The sequence below is a fragment of the Schistocerca piceifrons genome, chromosome 8 (genome assembly GCF_021461385.2).
Source record: "Schistocerca piceifrons isolate TAMUIC-IGC-003096 chromosome 8, iqSchPice1.1, whole genome shotgun sequence".
NCBI lineage: Eukaryota > Metazoa > Arthropoda > Insecta > Orthoptera > Acrididae > Schistocerca > Schistocerca piceifrons.
In genome coordinates, this window is record NC_060145.1 from 39,533,138 (window position 1) to 39,556,561 (window position 23,424).

General features: G+C 38.1%; 1 protein-coding gene across 5 annotated transcripts in view; it reads right to left on the minus strand.

Annotated features, from left to right (window-relative positions):
- Nucleotides 1–23,424, minus strand: part of LOC124711137 (2-oxoglutarate dehydrogenase, mitochondrial-like) — a 142,223-nt gene that overhangs the window by 28,700 nt on the left and 90,099 nt on the right. For all 5 annotated transcript variants that reach the window (XM_047241033.1, XM_047241031.1, XM_047241032.1 and 2 more), the window contains 2 exons: nucleotides 12,684–12,831; nucleotides 12,437–12,591 (listed from right to left, as the gene is read on the minus strand). In XM_047241033.1, the coding sequence (XP_047096989.1) occupies nucleotides 12,437–12,591; nucleotides 12,684–12,831 (303 nt within the window). The remainder of the gene's footprint in view (nucleotides 1–12,436; nucleotides 12,592–12,683; nucleotides 12,832–23,424) is intronic.

Consider the following 23,424-nt stretch of genomic DNA (forward strand, 5'->3'; position numbering starts at 1 on the left):
TTGCAGTATGTGTACATAGATACAGATGTTAGTTTATATTGCTAAGATTTATCTGCACTAAGAGATAAATGAAGGTGGTTCAAGTATGTTCCTTTTTAACACAATTTCTTTTTGTTTTCCCAGTTCATGGATCTACAAACTTCCTCCTGTGACGAAAGCTCCTGCGGCATAAATTTGTCCACTGTATTCCATACAACCCATCATGGAGGAGGACCTTTGCAGATGTGGAAGGAGTCATGGCAAACGTTAACAAAAGAGAATCAACTTTTAAAATATGAATAAACTACTAATATACTTCATCATACTATCTGTGCTTATGCCAACTGAATATAACATCATCAACTGGTAGTTAAGCCATTACTGTAAAGAGAGCTGCTGTTTCCTCAGTTATTTAATTAGTTATCATTCATCTTTTATTGTTAGTTTAATATTTACATGAGTACATACATATTTCACAACGAAAACAGTTACCTATATCTGTAACAATAGAGTCCTGTTTATAAAGCACTACTACTTGCCATACAAAATTTCAACCCCCGAATCTAAATTATCAGATAGTCTGTGAAAGTGATGCTTCCAATTTTCTTTTGAACTAGTACAGATTTCCAATTTATTGTTTCATGTCAGATGGGAGCATGTTTAATACCTTTGTGCCATAACACACTATTCAATCTTTAACTGTAGACGAGGACGTAAACTCTACATTAAAATTAGTTGTGTGTCTAATTGTGATGAAGCAAATTAAGAGTTCAGGTGAAACATATTTACTGCAAGTATCAAAAGCCAAAAGGTGTAAATGTACTGAGAAAAGAGAGTAAGAACTTTATGATTCATAAACAGATCTCTGTATGATGTCCAGTTACCTGTTTTATTCAATACTGTTACTCATTAGGTCAACAACCAGTAAACCCAGAGCCTTTGAATTGTACTCCCATGCATAAAACAGCTTCAAACTTCTGATTAAATAGTGTGTTATATATTTGACATTCAGCTTGTAAGCAAGAAAAGGTTTGAAGTTATGCTTAAGGTTTGTCGGAAATCACTAAGTGCTCTCATTATCAAACACTGGATTGAATATAGTCTGTCAAAGTTGTGCTCAGTTTTAAACAAAAGCTAGTTTTTTTGCATCTCAATGTTTTTATGATGTCACACTTCCTGGACTGTGTGTTGTACAATGATAGAATTTTGAGGTACATTCAGTGCCATACGTAGATGCTGTCTGCAAAATACATTGCAAATAGAGTTCATAGTACAGAAAATTAAAATGCCATGCATCTTACTAAAGTTTAACTTTTTATACCTGGGATTCACAGTCATGTAGAACTTTATAAAAGCCATCATTTTTACGCCAGTGACTGTAACACTTTCTTTATTTCACAAATGCAATTACGGCCTTAGGCCATTATCAAGCACAGTTGAAAAATACAGAATGTTTATAAATTATTTAACAAAATCTTTGTATATCTTGATATTCGGCCGATTACACAGAATGAAAAATTTAATTGTGCAAGCATGTTACTTACATTTTTGTGGCTTTACACCGTGTCAACTTAAAATGAGCTGACACATTTATATGTTGTCGTCATTACTATTAATTACATTCGTGACGCTGCTACACATTGCGAGCACACATATCCATATGTCATAAAACAACATAGTCTGTAGACACTCATGTTCGTTAGCCCATCACTAGGCACTTATGCACTAAACTTCAGCGGCAGATTACTGTTTACATGCTACTGGTAGCATGTTTGGGCACATAAAACGGATTACAGATATTGTTTTGCTCTGTGTGGAGCGCCATTGCTGTCCAGGGACTTTACTAGGAAACATGGTGTGTGCCCTCGTTGTACCACTATAATATTTTACGTAACCTATTTTTAATACATCGTACATAAATTACATGGATATTGATCACCGTTTTACTTATATAAAGGATATACATCATTATTCATCATATTACACACATAAAGCATATACACCATTATACATACTTGTAGGTATTCTTTTGTTGCACACTCTTTCTGTTAAATTTGTACAGGTTATTTATTTCTCCATGGTTTATTGTATTAACGTAGCATAACCAAAGTCACAGAGTCGGTCTCATGTCACACACAACCTCATAAACGTTCCAAATCAGCAACACACTCCCATAGAACCAGCCTCATTCAATTAAAACACCTTTTAAATGACCAAACTGACTTGAGGAACAAACAATACCTAGATAATTTTTACTCAATCTTACAATGCATACACAAATAGTAGCTTAGACATAGGCGCAGATTAATCTATTAAATCTAGTATTTATCAATTTGTTGTCTTCAGTCCTGAGACTGGTTTGATGCAGCTCTCCATGCTATTCTATCCTGTGCAAGCTGCTTCATCTCCCAGTACCTACTGCAACCTATATCCTTCTGAATCTGCTTAGAGTATTCATCTCTTGGTCTCCCTTTACGATTTTTACCCTCCATGTTGCCCTCCAATACTAAATTGGTGATCGCTTGATGCCTCAGAACATGTCCTACCAATCGATCTCTCCTCCTTGTCAAGTTGTGCCACAAACTCCTCTTCTCCCCAATTCTATTCAATACCTCCTCATTAGTTATGTGATCTACCCATCTAATCTTCAGCATTCTTTTCTAGCACCACATTTCGAAACCTTCTATTCTCTTCTTGTCCAAACTATTTATCGTCCATGTTTCACTTCCATACATGGCTACACTCCATACAAATACTTTCAGAAATGACTTCCCGACACTTAAATCTATACTTGATGTTAACAAATTCCTCTTTTTCAGAAATACTTTCCTTGCAACTACCAGTCTACATTTTATATCCTCTCTACTTCAACCATCATCAGTTATTTTGCTCCCCAAATAGCAAAACTCCTTTACTTCTTTAAGTGTCATTTCTTAATCTAATTCCCTCAGCATCACCCGATTTAATCCAACTACATTCCATTATCCTCGTTTTGCTTTTGTTGATGTTCATCTTATATCCTCCTTTCAAGACACTGTCCATTCCGTTCAACTGCTCTTCCAAGTCCTTTGCTGTCTCTGACAGAATTACAATGTCATCGGCAAACCTCAAAGTTTTTATTTCTTCTCGATGGATATTAATACCTACCCCGAATTTTTCTTTTGTTTTCTTTACTGTTTGCTCAATATACAGATTGAATAACATCGGGGAGAGGCTACAACCCTGTCTCACTCCTTTCCCTACCACTGCTTCCCTTTCATGCCCCTTGACTCTTATAACTGCCATCTGGTTTCTGTACAAATTTTAAATAGCCTTTCGCTCCCTGTATTTCACTCCTGCCACCTTCTGAATTTGAAAGAGAGTATTCCAGTCAACATTGTCAAAAGCTTTCTCTAAGTCTACAAATGCCAGGAACGTAGGTTTGCCTTTCCTTAATCTTTCTTCTAAGGTGAGTCGTAACATCAGTATTGCCTCACATGTTCCAATATTTCTACGGAATCCAAACTGATCTTCCCCAAGGTCCGCTTCTACCAGTTTTTCCATTCGTCTGTAAATAATTCGTGTTAGTATTTTGCAGCTGTGACTTATTAAACTGATAGTTCGATAATTTTCACATGTGTCAGCACCTGCTTTCTTTGGGATTGGAATCATTATATTCTTCTTGAAGTCTGAGGGTATTTCGCCTGTCTTGTACATGTTGCTCACCAGATGGTAGAGTTTTGTCAGGACTGGCTCTCCCAAGGCAGTCAGTAGTTCTAATGGAATGTTGTCTACTCCCGGGACCTTGTTTCAACTCAGGTCTTTCAGTGCTCTGTAAAACTCTTCACGCAGTATCAGATCTCCCATTTCATCTTCATCTACATCCTCTTCCATTTCCATAATATTGTCCTCAAGTACATCGCCCTTGTATAGACCCTCTATATACTCCTTCCACCTTTCTGCTTTCCCTTCTTTGCTTAGAACTGGGTTTCTATCTGAGCTCTTGATATTCATACAAGTGGTTCTCTTTTCTCCAAAGGTCTCTTTAATTTTCCTGTAGGCAGTATCTATCTTACCCCTAGAGAGATAAGCCTCTAAATCCTTACATTTGTCCTCTAGCCATCCCTGTTTAACCATTTTGCACTTCCTGTCGATCTCATTTTTGAGATGTTTGTATTCCTTTTTGCCTGCTTCATTTACTGCATTTTTATATTTTCTCCTTACATCAATTAAATTCAGAATTTCTTCTGTTACCCAAGGATTTCTACTAGCTCTCGTCAATTTACCTACTTGATCCTCTGCTGCCTTCACTACTTCATCCCTCAAAGCTACCCATTCTTCTTCTACTGTATTTCTTTCCCCCATTCCTGTCAATTTTTCCCTTATACTCTCCCTGGAACTCTGTACGACCTCTGGTTTAGTCAGTTTATCCAAGTCCCATCTCCTTAAATGCCCACCTTTTTGTAGTTTCTTCAGTTTTAATCTACAGTTCATAACCGAGTGGTCAGAGTCCATATCTGCCCCTGGAAATGTCTTTCAATTTAAAACCTGGTTCCTAAATCTCTGTCTTACCATTATATAATATATATGAAACCTGTCATTATCTCCAGGCTTCTTCCATGTATACAACCTCCTTTTATGATTCTTGAACCACGTGTTAGTTATGATTAAGTTGTGCTCTGTGCAAAATTCTACCAGACAGCTCCCTATTTCATTTCTTACCCCCAATCCATATTTACCTACTATGTTTCCTTCTCCCCCTTTTCCTACTCTCGAATTCCAGTCACCCATGACTATTAAATTTTCATCTCCCTTCACTATCTGAATAATTTCTTTTATCTCTTCATACCTTTCTTCAATTTCTTCGTGGTCTGCAGAGCTAGTTGGCATATAAATTTGTACTACTGTAGTAGGCATGGGCTTCGTGTCTATCTTGGCCACAAAAATGCATTCACTATGCTGTTTGTAGTAGCTTACCCGCACTCCTATTTTTTTTATTCATTATTAAACCTACTCCTGCATTACCCCTATTTGATTTTGTATTTATAACCCTATATTCACCTGACCAAAAGTCTTGTTCCTCCTGCCACCGAACTTCACTAATTCCCACTATATCTAACTTTAACCTATCCATTTGCCTTTTTAAATTTTCTAACCTACCTGCCCGATTAAGGGCTCTGACATTCCACACTCCGATCCGTAGAACGCCAGTTTTCTTTCTCCTGATAACGACGTCCTTGAGTAGTCCCCGTCTGGAGATCCAAATGGGGGACTATTTTACCTCCGGAATATTTTACCCTAGAGGATGCCATCATCATTTAATCATACAGTAAAGTTGCGTGATCTCGCCAAAACAAAGTTGTACAATATTTCACGATTAAAAATTTTGTATTTTTCGATGATACGAGGGCGGTTCAGAAAGTAACCTCCGATTGGTCACAGTGCGGGTTGTGGGGGGAGTAGCGACGCCATCTGTGCGTTCACGCACTCAACAGGTCAGTCGGCATCAAGCCGTGGTCGAGTGAACGTCGTACCTGCGCTAGTTTAGTTTTTGTGGCAGTTTGAAATGTGTGCTGCAATAGAAAACCCCGCCAAATGTGAAGTGCGTGCTGTCATAAGGTTTTTTACAGCCAAAGGATATTCTGCAGCAGCTATTCATCGTGAGCTTTGTGCCGTGTACGGACCAAGAGTTATGAGTGAAGGAGTTGTCCGTGAATGGGTACGTTTATTTAAAAGTGGACGAGAAAACGTTCATGATGAAGAGAGGAGTGGTAGACCATCATTGGTGACTGACGAACTCGTTCAGACAGTTGATGCAAAAGTTCGTGAAAATCGGCGTTTCTCAATGTCGGAGTTGTCTACTGGTTTTCCACAGATTTCTAAGACTCTCTTGTACGAGATAGTGACAGCAAGATTGGGTTACCGTAAGTTCTGTGCACGATGGGTGCCCAAAATTCTTACCGACCACCACAAAACTCAAAGAATGGCCTCTGCATTAGACTTTCTGTCACGTTATGAGGATGAAGGAGAACCATTGTTAAACAGAATCGTGACCGGTGACGAAACCTGGATTAAGTACGTGAACCCTGAGACAAAAGAACAATCAAAGATGTGGGCACATTCAAATTCGCCTACCAAACCAAGAAAAGCCTCGCAAGATTTTTCTGCCAGAAAACTGATGGCAACGGTGTTTTGGGATGCCAAAGGGGTGTTGTTGGTTGAATTCATGGAACGTGGTATGACCATTAATCAAGACGTGTACTGTGAAACAATAAAAAAGTTACGACGGGCTATACAGAACAAACGCCGTGGTATGCTGACTTCCGGTATCGTTTTTTTGCACGATAACGCCCGTCCTCACTCTGCTCGCAGAACAACGGCCCTTCTTGAGTCCTTCAAGTGGGACGTTATCAACCATCCACCTTACAGCCCAGACCTGGCGCCAAGGGATTATCACCTCTTCATGCATTTGAAGAAATGGCTCGGGTCACAGCGGTTTGATGACGACGAAGAGCTCAAAGATGCGGTCACAGGCTGGCTCCAGGCACAAGCGGGTGATTTTTATGCAGAAAAGTGCCTCAATCGCTATGGAGACTATGTAAAAAAATAGTGCAAAGATGTAGTTGTAAGATGTATATATTAAAATATTTTTATTTAACTTGGTGTATTTTTTTAAATCAACCGGAGGTTACTTTCTGAACGGGCCTCGTATTAACACTATTCTACACAACTGACACAGAAATACACATTACATTGTCATATCATTTTAGTATGCTATGTAACGATCAATTTGTGTGCTTATAATTTATGTAACATTGACAAAATGTCACACCAGCTGTGTTTTAATTGAATGAGGCTTGTTCTATGAGAGTGTGTTGCTGATTTGGAAAGCGCATGAGGTTGTGTGTGACATGTGACTGCCTCAGTGATTTTGGTTATGCTAAGTTAATACAATAAACCATGACGAAATAAATAACCTATACATATTTAACAGTAAGAGTGGGCAACAAAAGAATACCTACAAGTATATATAATAATGTACATCCTCTATGTATGTAAAATGATGAATAAGAATGCATATCCTTTATACAAGTAAATTGGTGATCAACATCCATGTATTTTAAGTACAATGTATTAAAAATAAGTTACGTAAAATATTATATTGGTACAACTAGGGCGCACACTATGCTTCCTAGTAAAGTCGCTGGACAGCAATGACGCTCCACACAAAGCAAAACAATATCCGAAATCCGTTTACGTGCCAAAACGGCTACCAGTAGCATGTAAACAGTAATCTGCCGCTGTAGTTTAGTGCATAAGTGACTAGTGATGGACTAACGAACATAAGTGTCTACAGACTATGTTGTTTTATGACATATGGATGTGTGTGCTCGCAATATGTAACAGCATCACAAATGTATTTAATAGTAATGACAACGACATATAAATGTGTCAGCTCACTTTAAGTTGACACGGCGTAAAGCGACAAAAATGTAAGTAACATGCTTATGCAATTACATTTTTCATTCTGTATAATCGGCCGAATATCAAGATACACGATTTTGTTAAATAATTTATAAACTTTGTATTTTTCAGCTGCACTTGATAATGGCCTAAGGCCGAAATTGCAATCGTGAAATAAAGAAAGCGTTACAGTCACTGGCGTAAATATGATGTCTTTTATAAAGTTACTGAAGTTTTATTGCATGAAGAGCAAAATTGTAGTAAGCAATATACTTTTTTCCTTTCATCATTTTATGGGGATGCCAGTGAGAAAAATTTTCAAATTAAATTTTAAGTTTGTTGCAAGTCACTAAGCGCTCTCATTCGTTAATACTGGATGAATACAGACCGAGTTGCCTCAAGACATACACAAAGTTTATAATTGTAATATCTGTCTTACTGTGTTAAACCTTCAACCTTAGATTGTCGCTCTTAATGAGTACAGTATAACAGCATTTCAAATTTGGTCAATAAGTATATGAAACACTAGCTGAGAAACCTGGCATTGCCCGGGTATTTATTTATGTCTGAGCCCAAGACTTCGTACATGGGGAATTCATTTTTGACTTATAAAGCTTTTTTTTCCCCTTACAATGTATGAAGTAGTGTGATTGGGGACATGACTGAAGAGCTTGTTTGGTTCATTACCATGGCAAAAAGCTACGCAGAGCAGGCCACACGAAAAGCAACTTATGTTAAGGACCACTTCTGCAACACGCAGCATCTGGCCTTTACGATCATGGGAGAACGTAACCTCACTGGGACTTGCAAATGTTTAAAGCGAAATGGTAAATTGTAGGAAGAAGTGGGATTCGGTGTGTAACAACTCACTCAGCTGCGCCTCTTCCCACAAATTTCCACTTGTATGATGTAATGTTCGGGAGAAGTAACTTTAACCCTCTGTGAGTGAAGGGTATTGAGGAGCAACATAACGCACGATGCTCTCTATCAGAGCTCCATCATGTCTTGCTTTCCGAATGCATTTGCAAAGGGCGAGTTAAAAGCCCAACGTCTTGCCTCAAGATCTTCACAAGGTTCTAGAGAGCGCACAGTCCTCAGTCTTAACAGCTCTGGTGTATTCAGAAAGACTATCATTTTCTAGGCATATTCATAAACAAAATAAAATGTAATGAGTATGGACCCAAATCACAAAGCAAAGTTAACAAATCCATATTTCCCAGCAAAGAACATAAATAAAACCTTTTGAAAGGAGCAAATCAATGGTGTTCAGTTTTTAATAGATGAAGCAAAAACAATAAATCCATGTATTCTAGCTATTTAAACTCAATTTTAGATTGTGGTGGGTGAATACCTCTGCCCCAAGGAAAAAAGACCCTTTCCAAGGAAACAAGTCAAATAAAAATAAAATCTACTGAAAGAAGCATAGCAATGCTGTTAAGTTTTTAACACACAACATGAAATCAGTAAACCTGTATATCAAAGCCAGCTAAAATTTGCTGTTAGTTTGTATTTACAAAAATAAGGCTGCAGTGCTTAGTTCTGTCACTGACAAACTTCCAAAAATACATCTGTCACAAATTAAAAAACTAACAGCACCATCTATTGGATCACGGGTGTGCTGTGAAACTGACATCACCATCTACTGGTTTCTTGGTGTACTACACCATGATGATTAAACATGCTAACTACTAGGATGAGAAGATGATTTTAGGTAAAACTTTAAATTATGGTACAGTTGTTTGCTTGTCCCGATTCTGATGAGATATAGCCTTTATGTTGCCTCAAGCTTCACTCAAGTTACCTGTGGAAACCTCACAAAAATTCGTAACATATATTTGGAGACTAGCCTGTACCAACAGAGATAATGGTTTTACAATTTTATTGTTAGTATAGATCGAAAATCAAAATTTTCATGGCCTTGGAACCCACCAAATAAGCAACCTGCAACAGGGACTGATTGCCATGAACCAGGTTAACAGTTTAGCAACATAGATATGGGAGCAATACATGCCAACCAAATTTCTTGATTACTTTACACTGAGGTGACATAAGTCACGGGTTAGTGGTATGCACATATACAGATGGCAGTAGTATTGCGTACACATGGTATGAAAGGGCAGTGCATTAGTGGAGCTATTATTTGTACTCTGGTGATTCATGCAAAAATGTTTCTGGCATAACTATAGCAGCATGACGGGAATGAACCGACTTTGAATGTGGAATGGTGGTTGGAGCGAGACACATGGGACATTCCATTTTGGAAATTATTACGGAATTCAAATTTTGAGATCCACACTATCCAGAGTGTGCCGAGAATACAAAATTTCAGGCATCATCTCTCACCATGGACAACTCAAAGCCTTCACTTAACGACCAAGAGCAGCAGCATTTGGTAGAGTTCTCAGTGCTGACAGGCAATCAACACTTTGTGAAATAACCACAGAAATCAATGTGGGACACGACGAAAGTCCCTATCCAGATGGGCAAAACCTAGCATAAATTGGCTATGGCAGCAAATGACAGACACAAGTACCTTTGCTAATAGCACTACTTTGCCTGTAGAATGTCTCTAGGCTTGTGACCATATCAGTTGGACCCCAGATAACTGGAAAACCATAGCCTGGTCAGATGAGTTCCGATTTCAGTTGGTAAGAGCTGATGGTAGGGTTTGAGTAAGGTGCAGACCCCATGAAGCCATGGACCCAAGTTGTCAACAATGCACTGTGCAAGCTGGTGGTGGCTTCATAATGGTGAACTGTATTTACATGGAGTAGACTGGGTCTTCTGGCCCAACTGAATTAGCCACTGAATGGAAATGGTTATGCTTGGCTTCTTTGAGACTATTTGCAGCCATTCACGAAATTCATGTTGGTAAACAATAATAATGTGTCACTGAGCCACAACTGATCTGGACAATTAGAGCAAATGATTTGGCCAAGCAGATCACCTGACACGAATCTCATCAAACATTTATGGGACATAATCAAGAGGTCAGTTCGTACCCAAATCCTGCACCAGCAAGACTTTCGCAATTCGGGCAGCTATAGAGGCCGCACGACTCAATATTTCTGCACAGGACTTTATGACTAAGCAAGCTGGAATCCTTTTACTTCCACTCTTGTTTTGCCAGGTGCCTCCTTAAATTCATTTTATTTTCAATTTTGCCTAATTACCATTAACATACAAGAGTAAAATCTGCATTTTCATAAAAGAGAAAGGTTGGCCCTCAGTCTTATGAAATGTAGCACCAGATCTAATTTTGTGCTTAGTTTTGTGTATGTAATTAATTTCCTAATTTATTTGGACTATTCCCATTTAATATTTTTTGTTATAGGGTGAAATCCGTAATTGGTTCATGACTTAGATTCTATTGTTGACTTATAAAAAAATATCAATTCTGTAATAAACATTTGGAAGAAGAACTGCCAGGATGCTTTTAAGTATTTATTTGGTTCTATTCGAAAACTATGTCAGCAAACCCAGTCCTTATTTAATTCCAAAATAATTACCAGATTTGTCAAAAGCATTGTTTGCGTAACTATATATGTTAATTTCATTATTTAAACAATTAATTCTGCCTAACCTTTGTAGTAGAAGAAACTGTTATAAATAAGGAATTTTTGATGTATTCATTTAATGGAATGAGTTATGTTTTAATTGTAATTTCTGTCAAACAACAACAATGTATTTTTTCAGTACCTATTATCACGAGGATATATAGAGGCCCAATTTTTGGTCCCAAGGCAGTCAGTCCACAGCTGATTTTCAGACGGGAAGTCTGTATCAGTTAGAGTAACAATAATGCTTTAAATGATGGAATTAGTGTAACACAAATAGGCCATGTGTTAAAACAATGGACAGCGTCCATTCAATTTATTTGACAAATAGCGTCACACATTCACTATTATTCTGCAAGAACTGTGAACCGTGTGGTTACGTATTTACTGCTACAAATGTTCAACAACAAACTATTGTAGCAGTATGCTGATGTTTGCCTACAAGCTATTAATGAAGCTTATCAAAATTTACCAACAGTGAACTGGCCATATAACAGCGTAGTATTGGAGGGGTTGTGAACAGTAAAAGTAAAGGCCCTGTGGAACGCAACTGTGTGCAACTGTTGGTTACAGCATTTACAGTAGTCAGTGTTGAATTTCCCTTCCCCCCGCCCCATTTTTTCATCCAGTATAGCAATGCAGTACGTTGACATCAAGGACTATCAACGAAGAACTAAAGCAAGCGAATGTTACAACTTGCAACGACTTGTTCAGTCCATGCCATGCCAAGTTGCTGTATTATGCTGGACAAAAGGAGGCCCAACATGTTATTAGGGAGGTATCCCATTACTTCTGTCACCTCAGTGTATCCATATCGAGTCCATTTCAACTTGTTATTCAGCTGGACATGGTGTTTCACATACCATAAGACCAAGCCTGGTTCTGGTGCTAGCATGAAACTACATAACATGAGCCTTTTTGAATTTAAGACAAACTATATGCTATGAGCCAGTTTTAGATTGGTTCACTTATCATTTGACAGCACAGATAAAAAATAGTTGTGCACTAATACACAACAGCAAGCTATTCTTTAGAATATAAGGAATCCTGTTTCTTTTTGTCCATTCTCTAAAGTCACTGTATCAGAGACGGCAGAGACAGCCCATACCACAAGCAAAGAAAATGCTTACCTCAGTGGGAAAACAAATTATTGTACCCAAGTAGGTGAAAACATTTCTAATTATGTCCCGCTCTCCATTTCATATTTCACAGTACATCTCATGTTTCTCGAATATACCTACACTTAGGACCCTGGGACGATTTATTTTCTGTCACACCTGTTTCCTTTATACTTAAAAAGAAACAGCACTTTTTCAAAACTTATCACGTGTTCTTATCAAACCAACTAGTATCCCGTCTGCTGATCTAGTTTTTCTGGCTTATTCATGTCAATTGAAGGGTAAAAGAAAAAAAAAATCACAATGCAATGAGAACACCATGTGAGGTAATTCACTTACACAATATCCCTGGTTCCATTTATTGCCGTGTGGAATCGTGGTTGAACGTATGTCCATGAACCTTGATTTTTGTGTTCCTCTTGTGCCCAGCATAGAAGGGCATTTGGATACTTTGCACACTCCTTCTTCACCAAGTCATATGGGAAAGGGGAGATCTGCAATTACAGCACAAAAGAATATTTTAGTTCTCTACTGAGCTATCTGGAATAATGTTTTGTTATTAGCAATATTAATATATTAAAAATACCTGCTCAATCCTTGTAATGGCTACATCACTGCTCAATTTTTTCTCTTCACGAGCTTTCCTTAAGTCATAGAACACCTTGCCTGTGCAGAAAACTAATTTCTTCACACCTCCTGGATTTTGGCTTGGGGCTCCGTCCTCTGGGATGACCCTGATTGCAAATTAAATAGGTTGACTAATTAAACACCACCAAATTAGCTGCAAACTATGCTACTTCATTTTATGTTTGGATATCAAGCAGCAGAGAGAAACAGTGATTTGAGAACTCAGGTAAGCAAAAAGTTACCTAATACAAACACTAACACTCACTTATCTCTGTGACTCAAGACTCAAAGAGAAAAGTGAGTATATATAAGTAACTGACTATGTTATCTTAAGGGAAAAGTGAGTATACATATGTAATTGGCCGTGCTATCTTAAGGAAAATGAACTGGATAAAAGGAACAACAATAATTTGTCTTGAAACACATAGAAGTGCTTAAAAGGGCAGTCCTCTTGAAAATTTCAAAACATTGATTTTTCTTTTTTGTCTTAAAAAATTTTTCTCTTGGACATCTGTTTTACTGTAGTGTTCACCCCAAGTTTGCCTGAAACTCCATTATCGAGTTACAATGCAATTTGTAAACAAGGGTGCCTGAAAAGCATTCACACAGGGAAAAAAAATTCTCAAAGTGTAACTTCAATGACTGCCTAACAAGCATTATGGAAATTGCGAAAGTGCTCGAACTTCAGTTCAGACCAGCCTATTACAACCTCTGCACAAAAGTAGATGCAAAACTTATTGAGTGAGCAGAGCAGTGGATGACAGAAAACCACAAAGAGACCTGAAGGACCATCATATGGAGGAGAATATGGAGGAGGACCTCCTTTTGGATCTGGGAGCATTGCTGTATACAGGGTTGTCCCAAGTTTCCCCAAGTGAAATTCCCTGATATTTCCCCCGATTTCCAGACATGTTGTAGCATTCTTCCCTGACAAATTTTGAGGTCTCAAGGTTAAGTAAAGACATAAGATGACAAAAAATGTAAGGACTTCTTTATTTCTACCCATGTGAGCAAAAATCTTAAGTACTAACACCAACATCTTTTGTAATGAACTGTTTTTAGACGGAGAAAGCAAGCCCAATGGTCTATTGTTTCATTAAGACCACTGATGTTATTTTATTTCAATAAAATGTAACACATTTGGTGGCAAAAATATGCATTTCCTTGGAGTCACAAGACAGATTTAAAACGCCTTCATTGATTTCAGAAATAACCTCAGTACGACGTTGGCCTATTGAAAGAAGTGTATGAGGCTGGGAAGAGTTGGGAAAATGAACACTATAGGCCAATAAAATTGATGAAAAATATTATTTAAAGGCAAGAAAACATTTTATTAGCTTTGTAATTACACCCTGGATACGAAAAAAAAAAACACATTTACTGTAAGAAAATACACAGAAGTTACACACAAGCCAAGAATAAAGATATTGACAGCAGAGTCATGGAGCAGCACATAAATAGAGACGTCAAGGAATTTTTTCTTTTCTTTTAACACTTCCTCCAAAAGAAAAAAATCATGAAATTATTGCTTTGTCTCTTGCATGCCAATTTCTGAACATAGAAAATTAAATCGAACTCGTTCAAGAGGTTTCGTCAAAATATCTGCCAACTGGTTGTGTCATCAATGTGTTCCAAGAAAATCTCACCGTTCAGATATCTTTCACGAACATAGAAATGTCGGACCTCTATATGTTTAGAACGTCGATGATATTCTGGATTTTTTGCCAACTTGCATCAGGGACGTATAAAACATTGTCCATTCTAGCATTGTACCATTTATTGTTTCGTCGGATTTGGATGTAAACTGTTCCTTGACCGTACGCACATATTTTCACATTTTGTTTTCCCAATGAAATTACTTGAGGAACATCAAATTCACTATACGAAACAAAATACTGTTTGTTGGGAGTGACATGATTTGTAGCGCCACTGTCGCAATACCATTTATTTGGGTCACTGTGATTACTGGTACACACACCCATAGCGTATGAAGTAAATGCAGCGTATTCACAGTCTCCCTTCTTCTCTTTTCTTTTATTGCTGTCACAAGTGTTCTGTGGACACTCTGCTGCCCAGTGACCTAATTGTTTGCATTTATTACACGGAAACTTCTGTTTTAATTGTGACTTCGTCATCTTTACTTGCTGATTACTTGTTTGCCGTTTTCTTGTTTTAGAAACGACAAAAGCTGCACTACCATTAACGTCTTGTTCACGCAGTTCAATAGTACAGAGTTTTTCAATCAATAAATTCAAGCTTTGCTTTTCTGTCGGTATCGTATCCCAGAGATCCTTAAAATTGTCGTAGTCTTTTCCCAGTGTAGACAAAATTCGACCATTTAAGATTCTTTCAGATAGCGTATTTTCTTCATGTTTTGATAATTCATCGTTCAGGTCCACAAATAACTTTTGCAGTTTGGCCACATGTGCACTAATATCTTCCGATTCATCACGTTTAACACGGAAAAATGTTTCATTCAACATATTCAAACGCTGATTACTGCTACGTTCAAATCGGGCGCGTAATTTTTCCCAGATTTCTTTAGCATTCTTGCACGTTAAGACGAGTTCTGCAACAGGTTTACTTAGCGCACTTGCTATAAGACTTGCTGCCTTTGCATCGTCCTTGAGCCATTCCACATACGCTTCTTTTTGTTCACTTGTCGCATCTTGCGGCAAATCTACACGTTCACGTGTACCGTTAATAATGTCTTCTAGTCCATATGAACGTAGCACCATAGAAATATGCCATTTCCATTTCGCCCACGATAAAATAGGCATGGGTCTGCATCACTGTTTGAAAAACCAGCTTTCTTCATGAACTCAACAAAACGTTTGTTCCAGCAACGTGGCGCTTGCTTCAACCCATAAAGACCTTTTTTTAAGAAACATACTCGGCCTGTACCATCTTCGAAACCTTCTGGTTGTTCCATATATACTTCATCTTCAAGTATTCCATTCAAAAAAGCTGTCTTTACATCGAATTGTTCTAACAGCATTTTCTTTGAAGCAGCTACAGCCAACAGAGTTCGTATGGTGTCATAACGTGCCACAGGGCTAAAGGCGTCGTCATAATCAATTCCTGCTTTCTGAATACAGCCTTTTGCAACCAATCTGGCTTTAAAGCGAGTACCTCCATTGACTGCGACCTTTCGCCGTAGAACCCAGCGGTTTTGCAATACTTTGGCATTCTTCGGACGGTCAACCAGCACCCAGGTATTGTTTTCCTCAAGTGATTGAAGTTCTTCACTAATAGCTTGCATCCATTCTTCCTTCTCGTTTGACTGCAATATTTCTGAAAAACAGTTTGGATCTTTGTATCCAAGTGCATCAACTTTTGTTGCCATACAAAATTCACCACTTTCCATCCAGGTTGGTTTTCTTTGTTGTCCTTTATTCTTCTGTTTCTCTTCATTAGAAGATTCAGCATCTTCTGCTTTTAGAAATTCTGTTAATTCTTTATTTTCTTCAGATTCACTCGACTCTTTACTTTCTCTAGAATCGAGAGTGCCAATTTTTTCTTGAGTTAGGCTTCCTCCAGAAGTGTACAGCCTAGGAGATTTACATTGGTCATCTTTAGATGAATTCGGATCATTAAATTCTTCCCGGGGGACTTCAAATCCAACATGATCACTATGTAAATCACAAACAATTTCTGGCTTAAATTTTACATCGTGACTCTATTATTTTACAAGTATTGTGTGATTTATCTATCAAGGAATACATGAGTACGTAGTGTACAAACTGTCAGCCACTGCCACAATTTTCTTCTTCTTATCATAAACACTTTCCAATATATAACAATATTAGAGTAGGAAAGTTGCTACTCACCATATAGCGGAGATGCAGAGTCATGATAGGCACAACAAAAAGATCCACACAATTACAGCTTTCGGCCAATAAGGCGTTTATCAACAATAGAGACACACACACACACACACAAAACTTATACACACATCTGAAGTCTCAGGCAACTGAAGCCACAGTTTCAGTTGCCTGAGACTGTACACATGTTTGTGAATTGTGTGTGTGTGTGTGTGTGTGTGTGTGTGTGTGTGTGTGTGTGTCTGTCTACTGTTGACAAAGGCCTTAAGCTATAACTGTGTTAATCTTTTTGTTGTGCCTATAGTGACTCAGCATCTCCATAGCAACTTTCCTTCTCTAATATTGTTACATTCCATCCTCGATTTTCCATTGATTGATTCGAATATATAAACTACCTTGAAAGTGTGAAAATGTACGAGAGTACATAAAATGTCTACAAAAGATCACAATGTACACAGTACTTGTGGTGAGACGATCGGGATTCCTGAAACCCATCACCCGTGGCCTCTAGCCTGCCGAGGAGCACCGCAGTCCTGTGTCCATGGACAAACCATGATAATCCGGAGCATTACACCTCACACAAACAGACCCTGCAAGTAGATCAGTGAGGCTAGATCCAATGGGCAGGTCCTGCACATTAGTGGGAAATGATGGGCTTCAAATCAGCAGGCCTGATCCATTACAGGTACCCACAAAAACTGCCTGTGGCTTCGGACCATCTTTAAGTCCACTTGCGTGGATTTGGAATGAAGATTGCGGACAGTGCACTGCAACATATTGAGAATGCTCTTCTGAAGATCGGAAAAGTGGCACAAGGAGGAGCATATATGAAGAAGGAAATGAAGAACAAATTACTAGAGGCAGTGAGTGAAATAAGAAAATGCTTAGAATCTTTGAAAAACGAAACAAAAGCAAAGGAGGAGGAGAATAGGAATCCTACGAGAGAGGTTAGGAACATCCAACAAAAGGAGACGAGCGAGGGAGAAGACAGCTGCACTGCCGAACAACTAGCGACATCAGAGAAACACAGGAAACAGCACATAGTGGACTGCTGGGCACTTAGTGACATCTATTAGCAAAATGCAGGAAACAGCACATAGCACACAGAGGCAGACGGAAGACACACCTACAAGATCTGAGAAGAACTTCAACGGAGACATTGGAGTGTTTCGCTTCCTGGAAAAAAAAAAAAAGACAGAAATGGGAGAACTGAGGCATAAAGTGGAGGAGATAACTGATTTCCTAAAAAACCAACTAGGGATATTAATACAGGAACAAATAAAACACTAGAAAAGGAAAGTCACCTAGACCCAGAGAAAACCAAAACTGATTGAAACAACATACAAACTAAATACAACAACAAAGTTAAACCGAGGGGAACAACAATATTTGCTCCAGCAACAAAATCAGCTAAAAGTCCAAATCAATGCACATGAGCAACATAATAAAACCTGAAATCAGGTTAATGAACTAGAGGAACCAACTTGGAGTACTGTGGTAGGAAGGAGCCGGTACGGAAGATACCAGAGTAAAAATAAAACCATACTGGGTACAAAAAAAGACAAAGAAATGCAAGCAGCAGAAACAACAGAGTGGCTATATATCGTTAACTTAAAGAGAACCTCCATAACTGATACAGTAGTGAAATACCTTAACAAGAACGGAATACTGGGACAACTAGAATGTGAAGAACTGCGCACACTGGGTGACAAAAAAGCTTTCAAAGTAGGCATTCCATTTGAAAAGCTACAAATCACACAAGAACCAGAATTCTGGCCATAAAACATAAAAGTACGTTGATTTCATTTTCCAAGATGATCAATGGAAGAGGGAGCAGAGTTCAGCTAAACTAAGAAGAAAACCAGAAGAGCAAGAAATAAAAGCAGTCTTGTGGAGTACGTAGGGAATAAAAAGTGCTCTTAATCTAACACCAACAGACATCCTGCAAAACTCTGATCTTGCAATTCTAACAGAAACCTTCCTGATAGACAACTGGCAACATAAAGATTTCTACAATTATCACCTAATGGCAAAGAAGGGGGAAAGAGGATGACCCATGGGAGGAATATCTATCCCACTGAAACCCTGTTTGACGCCCACCAAAAAAAATCATGAAACAAGAAAATGTATGCTACCAGAAGCAGCAAACATAAATATAATTGCAGCCTATTTTAAACCGCACACAAATGCTGTAGAAATAATTGACGAAATAGTCACACTTATCAAACAATGTGACAGCAAACCCACCATTATTGCAGGCAATCTCAACTGCAGAATAGACACGGAGAACTGTAAAACAAAACTAGTCACTGAAACCCTAGAAGAAGATGGTTTCACCCTACTGAAAGATAGACAGATACCTACATACATATGCCACAATGGGAAAAGCACCATTGATATCGCATTAACAAGAGGAGAAATAAAAGGAAGTATTCAACCAATATGGCATGACTCCATTACTCCTATACGAAAGCACATTCCAATGAAGATGAAAATAAATAACGTCACGTCACCGCCAGCAAGAAAGATTCACCAAATCACACAAAGAAAAATAGACATACAAAAATTAACAAACCAGCAAGAACAAATAACACAAATAGAAACTTTAATAGAGGAAGGAGACCTTGAAAAAGCAATAGACCAAATAGAAGACCTAAAAAATTCAGTGATACAAACAAACCCAAAAACAAGGACAGCAAAAAGATGGTTCGATGCTGAATGCTACAGCAAAAGGAACACTGTTCTAAGAATGCTCCACAGACTAAGAAACCAGCATGACGAGGAAACATACAAACTGTACGCAGAAGAGAGGAGAATCTACAAAAAAACTAATAGAAGAGAAGAAAAAAGAATACGTAGAAAGAGAGGCAAAAAGAGAAGTGGATGAAGCAGGGAAAGACCCATACATAGCAGCAAGACCAAGAAAAATGGCTCATACACCAAATATAGACTTGAAGGAATGGGAAGACCACTTCAGTGAGATACTGAACAAACGAGGAATCAAAACACCCCCAAAGAAAGAGAAACAACATCAAACTAAGGAAAAAGACAATATATGGGAACCTCTAAATGAAGAAGATGTGAAAGAAGTAATAAGAGCACTGAAGAACAAGAAAGCAGCAGGACCCGATACAATATATAATGAACATATAAAAGATGCAAAAGAGGCCCTCCAACACGTATGGACCAAACTATTTAACAAATGCCTGGAACTTGGAAGAATTCTGACACAATGGAGACACTCGACAATAAAAGTTCTCTACAAAGGTAGAGGAGACCCAACGGACCCAAACAAGTACAGAGGCATAGCCCTGGAAAATACTCAATTCAAGATGTTTTCAAAAATAATAACACAAAAAATCAAAGCCTCTGTGGACAGTAATCTCTCAGAACGACAAATGGGTTTCAGATCTGGAAGATCAACACTTACAGCAGTCAGGCTTCTTCTAAACAACATCGATGAAGTGCTACAAAAGAAACAAATGTTCTACACAGTGTTCATACGTTTTACCAAAGACTTTGACCTACTGGAAAGAGATTTCATAGTCCGAAACCTGGAAAACACTATGGGAGAAGATGGCGTACGGGCAAGAATAATCAAGTCAATCCTCGAATACAACTTAATCACAATATCAGACAACCTCTCTTTTTCGAACCTCATTCTGCAATCGAATGGAGTCTTACAGGGTGGCCCAATGAGCCCTTTGCTTTACATTCTTGCCACTGAAGAAGTACTCCGAATTGGTGAAAATGAAGAAGATGTATACATATATGCATACGCTGGCGACATAGCCATAGGTTCAACAGATATACAGAAGCTGCAGAAAATCATTGAGAAAATAGACAAATGGTGCATTGAACACAAACTACACATAAACATAACAAAGACAGAAATGGTGATTTTCAGAAAAGGAGGCAAAACACCCAAGAATGCGGACACCAACATCAGAGGACAAAAAATAAAAATCTCATCAGACTTTAAATACCTAGGGGTGACATTGCAACCAACAGCCAAATGCTTCACAAAACATACAACAGAACATGCAGCCCAAGCAATAATATAATAGCAATACAGGACATCAAAAACATCCGCCTACTCAGTCTAGAAACAGCCATGAAATTATTCAATGCAAAAATCTTGCCAATCCTGGGGGATGGAGGTTATATGGGACCAGCTGACAGAAAAAATCTAGAAACACTAGAAAAGGTAAAATTGACTTATCTAAAAAGAGCACTAGGTCTCTCAAAGACAACAAGATCTAGACTAGTGTACCTGCTACCGAGAGACACATTCCTAATTGAAGACATCAAACTTTGATGTATGATGCCACACACCAGGGCTTCCAGAAAGCAACTGAAGATCATGGAGGACTAACAAGAAAAAGTATGGCCGGAGTTCTATGGCACTGAGGCAAAGACAAACCACTCATGGACAGCACCAAACTTCGAGCTGCGTCATGTCTTAACTAGACTTTCTATTCATGGCTTTCATCATCTAATTTGCAAAAACAAAACTTATCACAACCCAACCACAACATGTGTATGTGAACTGTGTAACGAAGCCTGTGAACAATATCACATAGAACTGTGCAGTAAAAGAGTGAAATCGATAAATGAATATGCAAAAATGAAAAATGTAGAGGTAAATGTAAAATCTTAAACAAAGTAACTGTATATGGCTATTTGGCTGCAATTTTATTAAATAAAATAAGTTCACTTGTGTGGCCAGCTATTCACGTCACAGGCACCATGTTCATGAAATGACACCGTGATGATCAGTCCAAGAAACAGATAACTTCTGCGAATACTCTTAGAATCAATACTAATGAGGGTAGATAGCAACTTACCATAAAGATGATCACTGAGCCGCAGACAGGCACGTAGAAAAGATAGTCACACTCTCACAATTAAATTTTTGGCCTTAGCCTTTGTCAGAAAATGAGAGAACATACACATTCACACAATCATTCAGACACAGCTTTTGCTCATGTGACTGCCATCTCCAGCCACTGCATCAACAGAGTCTGAGAATCAGATCCAAACAAACCGCTCAGCATGCCTGCTTACCTCTCATCGGCAGCTGCTAGGTTAGTGGCAAGATGTGATGGTAGGACTGACTGCAAGCTGAAGGGAGTGGTAGAAAGGGGAGAAGCAGTAAGAATGAGGGAGTAGGGAAGTGGCACATATACTCAGCTGCATCCGGCCAGTGACAGTACTTAAGATCTCAGTAAAGAAACAATTTCATCCGAGACAAAAATGAGATTTTCCAGAGTTTTTTTTCCAAATTCTCCTGATATTTCCCTGATAAGTTTGAAATTCCCTGATTTCCAGATCTTGTGGCAACCCTTTGTATAGTCCAGGGATTGCTGACTAGAGGCATTTTTAACTACAAAAGAATGCACAACTCTAAATGATTTTCTTCAAATTGGTGGGAACATAGTTTGAGAATGGTATCTATGATTTTGATCAGAATTTGATGCTGTATGTAACATTTTGTGATACCTTCAAAAGCCCATTTCTGGTGACCGCTTTTGTCTCAATTTTGTGGGTGAAGATGATAACATATGTTTCAATATGTCAACATTTTGTTAGAACTTAACATTTTTCACTATCCTATGGATGATGATAAATATATTGAAAAGACTTATACAAAATTATTTTGTTACAAACCCAGAAGAAGAGCTTCGGGAATTCCCACTGATGATGAATGTTCTACTTGCAAGGTGTCCTTTCACCTAACACAGCAGTTACTGAGTGTGTCCAATGTGAACACAACAATGACTTCTTGAAGACAAAGCATAAGGAATAAAACTATATCATCAGCCACAGCATTACTTTTTATTTTACTTGAAATAAGAATAATGAAAATTACATATTTTTCATGCATTCAAAGACAGCTACTCCCTTCAATGAATATTACGAACAGGATATTCATAGCAATTTATATATAAGTTATTACTCCAACATTCAATTCAATTGTATGAATTACAAAGGGGCAAAAATAAGCTGAATAATTTGTTTCTCCACAGCCTGTTTTCTGCAGAGGCTTGCATTAGGCAGCAGCAAAGATTTTTGTTACAAATTTCATACTTTTTATAGCCAAAGCTTGCTTTGTACTTTACGATATAGAGTGCAACACTGATGTCCAATATCCTGAACCACGTGTCAGTGTCAAAAGAGCTAAACAGTCAATTTACTCCCTGTCTTTTCTTTCTGTTCCCCCACCCCCATCTCTCACACATTGTTCTCAAAGACAGACAAGCAACTCTACTGTAGAATATAGGAGGATATTCTCTTTCTGAACACAGTGCATTCACTCCTCATAATCAACAACACTGAACAGCTGCATATGCGAAACTGTTGTTCATGGTGACAATACATGTGGGGCGGAATGGGGCTTTTTCAGTTAGGCACAGTTAACAATATATTAATGATTCAAGCATCAAATTCCTAGCACAGGTGTTTGATACCATCGTAACAAAAATAAAACATATAGCCTTCCGATAACGAAAGATGGCAATTACTTAACACTGTACAAATCTCGATCTCGCTGTGGAACAGATTTTGAGATGTAACTCAAAAATTAGCTTGCTGTACAGATCAACAATAAAATGACAACATATGAAATTAGAAGTGCTAGCTGAAAGGAATGCAAAATTACTTTGAAATGAATAGAGAAGAAATATGGAAGTGAAGGATGGTTTATCTTTGTAACTGCTCCACATCCGCAATTTTCTAAAGTGTAAGTGGTCAACTGGCACAAGGAAGAACAATTATGATACCAATGCTAGATGTTTCATACATAAATAATTAATAAGGAAAGTTACTAAGTTGGGTGATCAAAATACACTTTTATTCAAATCATAAAATCAAATA